General features: G+C 52.9%; 1 protein-coding gene across 1 annotated transcript; it reads left to right on the plus strand.

The window, feature by feature from the left end:
• The first annotated feature begins 644 nt into the window (after window positions 1-644).
• AQP6 (aquaporin 6) lies at window positions 645-4,703 on the plus strand. Its single transcript, XM_014862889.3, has 5 exons — window positions 645-1,385; window positions 2,166-2,324; window positions 2,584-2,664; window positions 3,292-3,546; window positions 4,274-4,703. Exons 1-4 carry the CDS (start codon window positions 993-995, stop codon window positions 3,502-3,504), a joined length of 846 nt encoding a protein of 281 aa, XP_014718375.1. The 5' UTR covers window positions 645-992; the 3' UTR covers window positions 3,505-3,546; window positions 4,274-4,703.
• Window positions 4,704-12,388: the final 7,685 nt, after the last annotated feature.

Here is a 12,388-nt window from a genome sequence, read left to right on the forward strand (position 1 = left end):
AGCCTGGGGGGAGTGGGGGCAGTGACTTCAGGGCAGCATAGCCGCAGAAATGGTTAAGCTGCCCTGAGTGAGACATGGAAGGAACTGTTTTGGCCCCGGAGAAGGAGGAGAGCAGAGAATGGAGTGGAGAGGGGGTGAGAAGGGAGGAGGAGGACAGGAAGAAGTGGGTGAAGGGCCAGTGGAAATTCCCAGCTGGCAGAAGTGCCCACTGCCACGTGTGCCATCTGACTAGCTGTGGCGTAAACCCCTCCTCCGTGTGCCCCCTCTGCTCCACGCAGGCCCATGACCTTAGTAAAGTTGACTCTATTCCCATCTGCTTTCTGGGAGTGGGGTTTTAGGTGGGAATGGGGGAGGCGGCTTCAGTGCACATCTGGGCTTACGGGGCACAGAATAGTATGAGCACATTTGGAGGCAGAGCCTACAGGCAGAGGGGGCCAGGAGCCCCCCAGAAATGTACAGGACCCTCCGAAGCAGGCCTTGGACTTAGGGTATCTAAGTGATCTTGCTCTACCTAAGCTGACACTGGGGATGTGAGGGCTCTGGAATCCCACGCCCACCACTACTCCCGTGCCTGCGGCCCCCAGGCTGGGCCTCTGCGCACAGCAAAGTTAGGCCTATCCAGCTTGGAAACCTGAAAGGTTCCAGCTCAGCGCCCACCTGGGGGACCGCCCTCCTCCCCTAGCTGTCAGGTGAGCTCAGGGTGGAACAGGCATGTGAGCACCACTCCTCATGCCACCGCAACACCTCCCACCCACCGAGATACACATAACCCCCTCATCCCACTCCCTGGCAGTCTGACCAGCACAGTCCTTGGGGCAGCAGCATGGTGGACGAGCTACAGGTTGGGGCCAGAGAAGCCTCTAGGCAGTAAGACGGCCAGAGCAGGCCAGAGAGAAGAGACCAGAGGAGACAGAGGAGATCAGAGGCAGGAGAAGCAGAGAGAGGTCCTGGGAGCAAAGGAGGCAACAGCTGGGTACCAGGACCTGGACACAATGGAGCCAGGCAGATGCTGCTTGCCCAAGATGCTGCCGTGCCGGTTCTGGACGGCCATCAGCAAGGCGCTGTTTGCTGAGTTCCTGGCCACAGGGCTCTACGTGTTCTTTGGCGTGGGCTCAGCTCTGCGCTGGCCCTCAGCACTTCCCTCAGTGCTGCAGGTCGCCATCACCATCAACATGGCCACGGCCATGGCTGTGCAGGTCACTTGGAAGGTCAGCGGGGCCCACGTCAACCCTGCTGTGACGCTGGCTTTCCTCGTGGGCTCCCAGATCTCCCTGCCCCGTGCTGTGGCCTATGTGGCTGCCCAGCTGGCTGGAGCCACAGTGGGAGCTGCTCTGCTTTATGGGGTAACGCCATGGGATATCCGAGAGACCCTTGGGGTCAACATGGTAGGTGTGGGGAAGGGTATGGGGGAGGTCCAGGAGGGGGTGTCTAAACAGGTGGTAAGGGTGGAGTGCCAAGCCTGAGGAGAGGGGACAGGGAGGTAACAACTTGGCCACATGCTCCACACCTGCTCTGGGCTGGGCCCTGGGACCCAGGGGAACAAGACTGTGGCCTCAGTGCAGGAGGAGAAGGAATGGGACTAGGACCTAGTGTGAGGACCAGGTGGGGCAGGGAGAAGCCACACTAAGGGGCACAAATTGGAGGAGGCCCAGGCATTTAAGGGTCATGGCAGCCAGGGAGGGCTGGGGCTGTGAGTAGTGGCAGGAACCCTGCGCACACTTCATCTTCTCCCTGTGGTCGTCCCTTCCCAGCACCCTGAGGCCTCTCTCACCGCACTCCCCAGATTCCCTGTATCATCTATGTTCCACCTGCTTCCTCAAGTCTCCTCCTTCCGCTGTGACCCACGGTCTCCTCCCAGACTATTGGCAAACATGCACTCCAGCCTCTCCAAGCCTTCCCTTTCCCACCAGTCCTGTGCCTCGGCCTCCCCTCTGAATCACTGGCCCCAGCCAACCAGGGGGGTGGGAGGGGTGCCACTCACTTCTGTAGGGAGCAAGTGGGCTGACCCAAACCCCACCACACAGCTCTCCCCAGTCCATCATCTCCTTAAGACTCGGAACTGGCACTGGTGAGATGTCACCCCCTCACAGTGAGGAAATGAGGCGCAGGGGGTCACCATCCCCTGGCAGAGCCTCCATTGGCTCCAGTGTAACCCCCTCTCCCAGGTCCGGGACAGCATCTCGACCGGCCAAGCGGTGGCAGTGGAGGTGGTTCTGACCCTGCAGATGGTGCTCTGTGTCTTTGCTTCCACGGACAGCCGTCAGGCCTCAGGCTCCCCGGCCACCGTGATTGCAGCCTCTATGGCAGTGGGCCACCTCATTGGGGTAAGAGGCAAAGAGGACACTGTGCACTCACTGGTCCCTCCCTGGGGAGGCTACTGGGGCCCTGAAGGCCAGCAAGTACCTCCTCTGAGCCCTCATACCTTGGGGCTGGAGCTGAGGCTGTGCCCCACACTCCAGGCCCAGGATATGTGCTGCAGAGGCTGAGGCTGGGGCCAGGGCTCTGAGCCAGGGCAGAGGGGACCATCCCCTCCCAGGCCTGCCTTAAGTCTCCTCACACCCTGAACTTGCACTTGCTCCCCAGATCTACTTCACCGGCTGCTCCATGAACCCAGCCCGCTCCTTTGGTCCTGCCGTCATCGTGGGGAAATTCACAGTCCACTGGGTGAGACCCCCTGCTGGCAGCCCTGGGGAAGGGAGAGGTCCAAGTAGCGGGTAGGGACTGTGGCTTTCACTCAGTGGGGAGACCAGTCCCTCTACCACAGACCATCTGACCCCCAGTGGAGGTTTCCGTCAGCTCAGAAGACCAGGCCAAGTACCCTGGCTGGTGCTTCCTTTTTCTGCAGTTTCAATAGCCCAGGGTACCAGTGGACTGACCAAGGTGGGAGCAGCAGCCTTGGCCCAGACCTCGAGTCCTGACTGTTTCCTTATTCACTTTCTCCAGCTGGACCAATTTCTAAACTTGGATAAAGAAAAAGACCAACAAAAATAGACACACACACACCAGCAGAGACAGGAAGAGCACTAGGCAGGGCTCCTGGCTGGAGCAGGGGAGGTGAGAGGAGGGAGGCAGGAATGGTGAGGAGACCAGGCCTGCCCCGAGGGAAACAAGGTCCCCTCGCCTGCATGAACTCGGGGGACAGGACTCATGCTTCTCAAATTTGCCACCTTGCAGGTAGCTCGAGGCTTCCTGGCAGACCAAGTCAACACTAGGGAAGCAGACAGGGGCCCCAAAGCCACCCTATGACCTGAAAGATCACAAGCTCGGTGCCCACTCTCTTTGCCTCCTCAGATCTTTTGGGTGGGACCCCTAACAGGGGCTGTCCTGGCTTCACTGATCTACAACTTTATCCTGTTCCCTGACACCAAGACCCTGGCTCAGCGACTGGCCATCCTCAAGGGCACCGCAGAGGTGGAGAAAGTGGCAGGGGTAGAGCCCCAGAAGAGAGAATCTGAGTCCAATTCAAGGGACACTGAAATGGAGAGTGTGGGTCAGATGGCATAGAACTTGGCCCCCGCCCTCAGGCTTCTGAGAGGAGCCCTGAAGGTGGGCAGCATGCTTTGTATGACCCGACTTCAGGTTTGGGGGGAAGGGCAGGATAATGGGTGGGGGGTGCTGCTTGCAAGAGGGGAGGGGGAGGCTTGGCCTTTTGTCCTGACGGGGTGGGCAGGGGATGCCAATCCCTATCCTGGCATTACATTTCTAGGTAGTAAGGATGTGCGGAGCAAATCTGTGCAGTTTGCTCCTCCTCCATCTCTTAATGGGAGACAGCAGAGGGAGGCAGGGGAATTCCTGATCGCCCTCCCCTTCTCTCACCCGTCTGGAGACCAGTGGGGTCCTGGGCCTCTGGATCCTCATGTCTTGGAAAAAAGGGAATTGGAGCCCTGATGGCCACTCTGCTTAGAGACTGAGAGCTATAGGGATGGACCTCAGGGAACCCCAGCTTCTCACCTCACCCTTGGGGAGGAGGGGCCAGAATTCCCAGAAGAATCAGGCCCTGGAACAGCCTCTGAAGTCCTATGCACCACCAGCACCCCCTGCCCCAGCAAGACTGAGGGGCTTCCTGAGGACAGAGATTGCCCTCCCTATAAATCTTAATCCCTCACTCCTCCAAATGCTCAGGAGAGGACCCCTCCTTGGGAAGAACTGACACAGACAGGAACCTGTTCTCCAGCTGGCAGAGGGGCAGGCTATAGGCAAGGGCAGTTTGGGCCAGAGAGACCTTTGCCCAGGTGGGCTCTCCCCAGATGTTTGCCCACCTTCCACCCCACAGCCCCATTCACAGGAACAATTTTGAGAGGGAAGCCTCCATCCCAGCCCTCAGTCCATGACCTGGGCCAGAAGACATCTCCAGCCTCATTCTCAGCTCTGCCGGGATCCCCCAAAAGCTGTTGAAGAAGTCCCAAGGATGTGTCATTCCAAGGGATGTTAGGAACTTAGGAATGACCCAGGAACCCAAGATTCGCAGTTCCATGCCTCTGAGGGACTCAAGTCTCAACTGGTTTGTTAATATTTACAAGTCACTGTAAATCTACTCTCCCCATGACTTGTCCTATCTGGATCTCAGCTTCCCAGCTGTACAATGGGCACAGTCCTCTCCCAGGGACTGCTGTGAAAACAAACCAGACATTTGAAAATGTTTTTGGAAGTTAAAATGCTAGAAAACAAAGCCAATAAATGATGATTATTGTTGCTGTTACTGTAATTATTGGGTTTGAATACAATTGCTGTTGGTAATGGGAGGGAGGAGGGAAGAAGGAAAAGAGAGAGATGATTGAGAGGGATGGAAAAGAGAGGAGGTTTTTCTCGTTTCATCTGCTCCACTTACCAGAGGCCCTGCCTCCTCTCCTGGGTCTACTGACCTGGGAGATTTGCGAGCATATGTGGAGGGGGGGTTGGGAAGGGATCCTGGAATGAAGAGACAAGCCAATAAGACAGTTCTTCTCATCTCTATGGTGCCCATCACCATGGTACCCTGAGATGCAGCAACCAAATCCATAAAAACGATAGGTCCTTTTCCATGATGTCTCCAAAGGGGCTAGGGATAGGGGAGGGGCTGCCAAAGTCTTCCAAGGGCAGGGTGACAGGACCCAGCCCGTGACCAGCCCAGGAGCTGAGTCCCCAGGGCTCGTGACCACAGCAGCCATGCTCAGCATCCTGTAATACTGTCAGTGCAAAGTACTATTCACATCTCTCCAAGCTGGGCCCCACTCATCCATCTTCACAATCTCTCGGAGCCCTGGGCTTCTTGTGCCCTTTTACAAGCAGGGCCAGCTGTGTGTGTGTGTGTGTGTGTAGGATGTGATTGACTTGCTAAAGGTCACCCAGCTCAGTACCACAGCCCCCTAAGGTCTCCCCAGCTCCCAGCTTAGAGTTTTCCAGAATAGAGCTCCAGGGGGCCTGAGACAAGCTGCAGCCGGAGGAAGGAAGCAAGCAGGAACTAGAAGGTTGAAGAGGGCAGGGGGGCTGGCGCTCCTGCGGTAGGCTCTTAAGCTCCTAGACAAATTATCTCCGTGTCTCCGAGCCAAACACATAGTGGGTGCTCAATAAAAGTTTGATGAATGAATGACTGAGGCTGGGTGCTGGGGAGGGAGGAGAAGCAGTCATCGATCAAGAGGAGAATTCAGGAGTTACAGCTCCAAATGAGCCAAGATGACGGCAGCTGAGGAGCCTATGCCTACAGGCAGGAGTAGCTGGGAAGAGGGTACCCAGCCAGCCACATTTGAGACCCCACCCACTACTCCAGATTGTGGACCCTCTGTCCCAGGACCTTCCAGGCCAAGAGGGGAAGGGTGAGTGCCTGAAGAGAAAGCTGGGGGCTATTTTCACAAACAGTTCTTTAAAGCTGTGCTCTGTCAGAATAGACTGGAGCAAGAGGACACGAGCTTCAGGAGAAGAGAGGAATTAGGTTAGAATCTGAAGAGCATCCAAAGTTAGACAGAGGAATGAGTAACCAAAGGTTAGCTTCTCCTTCTCTGGAGCCCTTTAATAGGACAGCCGGCCATCTGTCTAGATGAGAGAAGGGCTGGCCTTCAGGAAGCCAAATCTCAGCGGTTCCAGCCACGGGCAGCGGGCTTCACAGTCACAGCCCCTGGGCCTGGGGTGGGGGACTGGGCAGGTGGGTGCAAGGGGAGGACAGAGACCCAACCAGGCAGACCCTTGGTGTTCCCTCCCTTCCTCCCGTTTGTCAGGGGAAGTTTTTAATTAATGGTGTGTAATCTGATCTGGCCCTTCTCCCTGCTGAGCACTGCCTTCAATCAGCAGAGCCATCTGCAATTGCAATTCATAATTCTCCCAAAAGGGAGGGGGACTCAGGACGGGTGCCTTGGTGATTAATACAATTAGCCTTTTATGTTGATGATTGTCTTAGCAGGAGCAGATGATGTGAGCACAGAGCTAGGCTGTCGCTTCCCCATTGGCTGGCAGGAAGCCCCTCTCGCTTCCCACCCCCACTGCCACCTCCGGGTGTAAAGAGGACAGGTCTAATCTGGGACCACACTGCGCAAGGGGGAGAGCCCACGAAGGGCTCTGGGACACATTTGGGCTCCTCGGACTGAGGGGAGAGGAGGAACAAGAACATGATCCAGAGACTTTCCCTTTCCAAGGAAAATCACTTTGAGCTAAAGGATTCTGCACCCCAAGGTTAGAAAGGAAAAAGGCTACTAAAGGTAGAACAGCGGTTGAAAAGGTTTAAAGAGTCTAAACAGAGGCTCAGGCACTTATTGGCCGTGTGAACTTGAGCAAGTTTCTTAAGGATCCTAAGCCTCACTTTCTTCATCTAGAAAATGGGGTCTGTTCACAAGGGCCTTGAAGAACTACAGAGGATGGATGTGTTCAGCGCTGCGCCTGACACAGCCAGCTCTCCATCGGTGGCAGCTGTTTTTCCCATCATCGTGGTAGATTGCCATTCCCTCTGCCAATGAGCTCAGCTGCTTCCCCTGCAGTTTCTAACTTGGCCAGGCTCTTACTAAAGAAGGGATTGCTTCCTCCCCATACCCTAGGCTTAGCTTAGCAAAGGAGAGAGACAGAGTATGTGTGTGTGTGTGTGTTGAGGGAGGAGGATCCCAGAGGAAAGAGGAGTCAAGAATCAAACCCAAGAAAGAGAAAGGACCTCGTCAGAGCAGAGAAGTAGAGGATTGCAGTGATCATGGCCAGGAGCTGGTGTGGGGTAGATTCAGGGAATGAGGGTAAGGAGGCTGGGTGGGTATAAAGAGGTGAAAAGAAGCAGGGCTTCAAGCATCTGGAATATCATAGAAAAGCTATGTAAACAAAAGAGGAGCCGCCATCAGAGGCTGATGGTTTAAGAGGCAGCACAGAGCAAAATCTGTGACCTCGGATCTATAATGAGGTCAAGCGATCTGGAACAAGCTGATTGCGGTTTTGAAGGGAGACTCCGCTGGCTCAGGAGAGGGGATCACCTCAGTCCCTCTGGGCCCATAGCACTGTTCTCCGTGACCCAGAGCAGCGCGAGAAGAGAGCTCCCTCTCTAGGGAGATGTTAACCTACAGCCAATGCCAGGCCCTGGCAATGTCAGGTGGAAGACATGGTGGGTAGGAGGGAGGGGAGAATTTAGGGGCTAATCAAGATAAAGCAGCCGGCCAAGCGGTGGCCACTGGGGCAGCTGGAGCAGGGGGTCCACATAGCCAAGATCTGTAATCACGTCTCAGGGAGGGGCAGCCACATTGGGGAATGGTCACATGTTTAGTAAAAGCTGCAGAGGGGAGGCATGATTAGTGAGGGGAGCATATGAGAGCGGGGAGTCCAACGGCACTAATTAATAGGCTGCAGGTAATGGGCAGAAAATGGGAAATGAAAACCTGTTTTGGAGCTCTGGGTCAGTCGGATAAAGGGGCAGTTATCGCCAGAGCTGGGGGTGGAGGAGGCCAGAGACAGAGGCAGGGACCAATAACTACACCCCACTCCATGGACGGGTGGAACAAGGCCCAGCCAAGCCAGGGCCCAGCCCACGATCAGAGGAGGCCGGGACAGGAGTCGGGGGCATCGGCTTGTGAAGCACCAGGCTGGAGGCGCTTCCTCCGATGGCCCGGAATATGCTGCCTGGTTGATCCTGAGATCCATGCAGCGTTGATGCCATCACCTCCGAGGCTCTCTGAAGCCTCCTCAGAGCTCCGCGCTCTGCAGCCACCCCCAGCCTGGCACTGAACACACTGCTTCACCTCTCCCCGAACAGGAAGAGCTTCTTCAACAAAATTAGACTTTCAGTCTACTTCTTATCTCAGGGCAGTAGGTTCCTTAACTTGACTATCTGTCCTTCTTCTGTTGGTGCCCAAACCATGGCCTTCCGGTTTCAAGGGAGGAAAGACCTCCTCTGGCATTCTGGAATTGGTGAGGAAATCGGACAAAGGATTGCAATAAACACTCCAACTCCCTGCCCACACAGAAAGTCTCTAACACCTCTAATCTCTTTTGTGTGTGAAAGCACCGAATGCCTCAGCACCACACTGGGATTTCAGAACTCCATCAGACCTGCTGTTATTTTGGTCATAGCCTGGCTGACTCGCAATGGCTTTTTTTTCTCCCTTCTCTGACTCAGGGGTGACATGTAATGTCTGGGAGTCACGACTGGGACAGACTTTGATCTGATCCTACACATTACTTGTCTGCTTCTTCGTGCCAAATGTCCTGGGGCTGAGTTTTGCTTGTCCTACACAGCAGCCTGCCTCAGACCTGGGGCAACCCCCTGCTTTACTCTCTTTTCGACCACAGCTCAGGAGCAGGTTCCCTGGCCTCCACATCCGGCCTAACCAACAGCCTTTCTCCCATGAACAGCTAACACTTCCAACCCAAATAACGTGGATAATAAGATGCACCACTCTTTTATGAGCTACTAAGAAAGAAAAAACCACTGCATTATATATTGTAAGATGCTGTTGATTATAAGATATCCCAATTCTCAGAGACATTTTTTTCCAAACTTCTCAGACATATTAAAAGATATTTTTAAGGGGCCGGCCTGGTGGAGCAGCAGTTAAGTTCGCACGTTCCGCTTCTTGGCGGCCCGGAGTTTGCCGGTTCGGATCCCAGGTGCGGACATGGCACCGCTTGGCACACCATGCTGTGGTAGGCATGCCACATATAAAGCACAGGAAGATGGGCACAATGTTAGCTCAGGGCCAGGCTTCCTCAGCAAAAAGAGGAGGACTGGCAGTAGTTAGCTCAGGGCTAATCTTCCTCAAAAAAAAAGATATTTTTAAGTGCATCTTACGATCAAGGAAACGATCGTTTCTCCTTCAAATCTAGGCTCTTTAAATCATATTTTAAAGAAAAGAGGAATGGAAGGCCAAAGTGGGGACCACCCTGTAGGGTCTCAAGTCTTCTTCCTCTAAGGGGGATGGATACCATTGCCATCATGTGTTCTCAATTCCTCTGCACATCTGTTGCTATTCCACTCCTCACAGTGAACATCTCCTCTCAGTGCCAGGGAGCCCACTGAAGAGAACCCCACTCTTTCCACAGAGGGAAAACAAACACAAACCATGCCAAGCCAGGACGACCATTTTTGAGGAGATAATCGCCTAGCACTCCAACACCATTTATCCAACCACTTCCCACCCTACCAGGTTATCTTCCCCAGAGCCTCCAGGCCAGTGCCACGAGAAGATGCCGAGATTAGCCATTTCCTCCTAATCGGGCTAAGACAGCTCCCTTAAGCTGCCGACTGCAGGCAGTTCCCGTTAAAGCAAAGCAGCTGGAAAGGGCTTAGCCCTTTAATGCCAGCAGCTGTATCTCCACAGTGCGGCTGCTGCGCTGAGGGGCTGGACTCTGTCCAGAAGCACCAGGCGTTTAGCCCCAGTCAGTGTATATTAACCTAGGAGGAGAGAGCAGCCAGCTCCCTGCAAGGAGGGGAGGTGGTTCGTTTAAGCGCCCCACCCGCAGGCTTCGCTCTCCAAAGAGGAAGAAAAATCCCAGCCCCTCGTATCTCCCGCTCTACTAAAATCTACACAAACTGTATCATCTCACAGGCAGAAAGAGCTTTCTCTGTGGCAGGAGCGACTCCATTTTAAAAACTCACCTAAGGACAGAGCCACTTGTCAGTTTTGACAATAAAAAGACTTTAGGCCACTAACCCCACGTACTCATTCTCCTCTGAGCTGATATTCTTCTCTGAGGTCTAAAGTATTCTTCTCCTCCCAGGTGTGCATACATTGGCACACAACAGACTACCTCTTCTTGGAGAGCACTGGGCCTTAGGGTTGATGAGGGAGAAAGCTGAACAGCCCTCAGAAAGCACTGGCACAGAGCAGGCTGCTGAAGAGAGATCACTCAAAGACTTCTTACTCAAAGCCAGATGGTGAACATGAGACGGGGTGAGAGCTAATGCCACTCAGGGGGAAAGCCAATAAGCTAATCCGCTGACACGTTTCTAGAAGCAGGCTGATGGCTTTGGCTCAGAGACTTGCCTGTTCCTGGCTCTGGGCTTCAGAGCACACAAGATGCACACGGGTGGCCTGAGAACAGACTCCCACCAGGAGCAACCTTACGCACTCCCAGCAACTCACCTCCTCCTTCCACACGGGGAGCCCTTCTCGCCAAGCCCAGGTCTTCCAATCTACCAGACAATAACCCCAACCATGAAGACATTCTCCTGTCCCAAATGCTTTTCCCGGCAGTCTGGACCTCCCTGCTCTTTCTGGGTCATCTGTTGAGCATACATAAGCACATACACAGCCCTGTGTGGAACCATCTGTGTACCTAACAATATATTAACAATGCTCCCACAGGCCCCACAATGCTCAAGAAGTCTGAAACAGCAAGCACCACAGCTGACCTCCAGAGTAGGAGGGCTAACTCCCAGATTCTCATACCAGGTAAACTATACATTCATTTGTGGGAATTTGAGCCAAATCACCTCTTAATTTGTCAATTGGGATAACATCACCTATCCTGCCCACTACACATGGATGTGATGAGACCAAGTAAGATAAACAAAAGTGCTCTGTATATCGTAAACCACCATATTACACTTTCTAAAGGCTTCATGGGGAATCGGTTCTTAATTCCATCTTCACTGATGACCAGAGAAGATATTAACTGGCAAGCGCTTTATTAGAAGTCTAAATATCCTTTTACACGTGTCTGAGCCTAGCACACAGATGGTGTCCAACTGTGTGAGATGTGAGAGTAATGCTGTATAAAAACAATGCAACTAAATGAAGCCTGGTAAGAGTTATAGAGGGAGAAGGTAGACAAAAGGAAAATTCCTGCTTCCAACTCTGAGTCCCCGAAAAGTGGCCTCCTTTCCCATCCCACACGACTGCAGAGGACAAGGCTCCCACACACAAGGTTATTTCTGGTGACGTCAAGCTGTCTTCCGCCTGACTTCATGAATAGAAACCATCAACAAATAGACTCTGAGAACCAGAGTCTAATAAATTACACAACTTAAGGACCTCCTGGCCTGGAGCCTTCACTTATTTACAAAATATACCAGCTACAGAGAGCAAATTTTAAAAAATTACTAAGTTCTTAGGTTAAGTGGCCATTCTCCAAACCCTGTTTATACTAAAAGCACAATGACTAATGTGCCCTGACTCTCCATACTTGAAAGCTTTTCGCACGAGTGGCTGAAACTTGAGTCATGACCAAGACTACCATCAAAGGACATTGATCGAGAACCTAGTGTGTGAGCTGTGCTGACTTGAACACTAAACTCTGTGCCACCCTTGCTTCTCACATCTGGACTATGAGACAGCTCTTTCCCTGCTCATGCTGAGGGTCTAGGAAAAGGTGATGCATGATTAAGCAAACCGCTCAGTATACCAGGCACAGCAGTGGGTCTCCCACGCGCTTCTCCAACAGGAAACTATATACCGTATGTATATGCATATGTATGTGTCTATCTGAAGCTTGAGGTGGGCAGACAGGCCCTACTGTAACAAAACGAAAACAGCAAGCCTGTATCTTTGCTCCCTGCATTCACTCAGCACTCCTTGTCACTTTATGCTGCCCAATAATTTAAGCATGAATTTAAGAATTCAAGACCCCTTTCAATGCCACAGGTTCAATTCATAGCCAAAAATGACTATTTTTGCCACAGTAAATCAATTGAGCACCCTATAGTCCTCCGACAGAAACTCAGAGGCCTTCCTGTCTTCTATTTCTGCAAGCAATGAATTCACCTTCTTAAGGAAGGGGAAATTGTTAAACACCCAGTAATAAATGCAAATTGTTGTTGTTTAATCAAACCATGTAATGCTTGCCCAGTTAAATAAACATCAAACTTAGGAGTCCTACATAGACTGATGGAGGAGAACGCATTTAAAGATTTAAAGATTCTGGTTATTAGCAAGTGGGATAGTAAAGTTAAACTGCATTAAAGCCAGAGTGAGAGAGGCAGTGTCAGACAGGGTTAGGAGCAGGAGACGGG

The sequence above is a fragment of the Equus asinus genome, chromosome 22 (assembly GCF_041296235.1).
Source record: "Equus asinus isolate D_3611 breed Donkey chromosome 22, EquAss-T2T_v2, whole genome shotgun sequence".
NCBI lineage: Eukaryota > Metazoa > Chordata > Mammalia > Perissodactyla > Equidae > Equus > Equus asinus.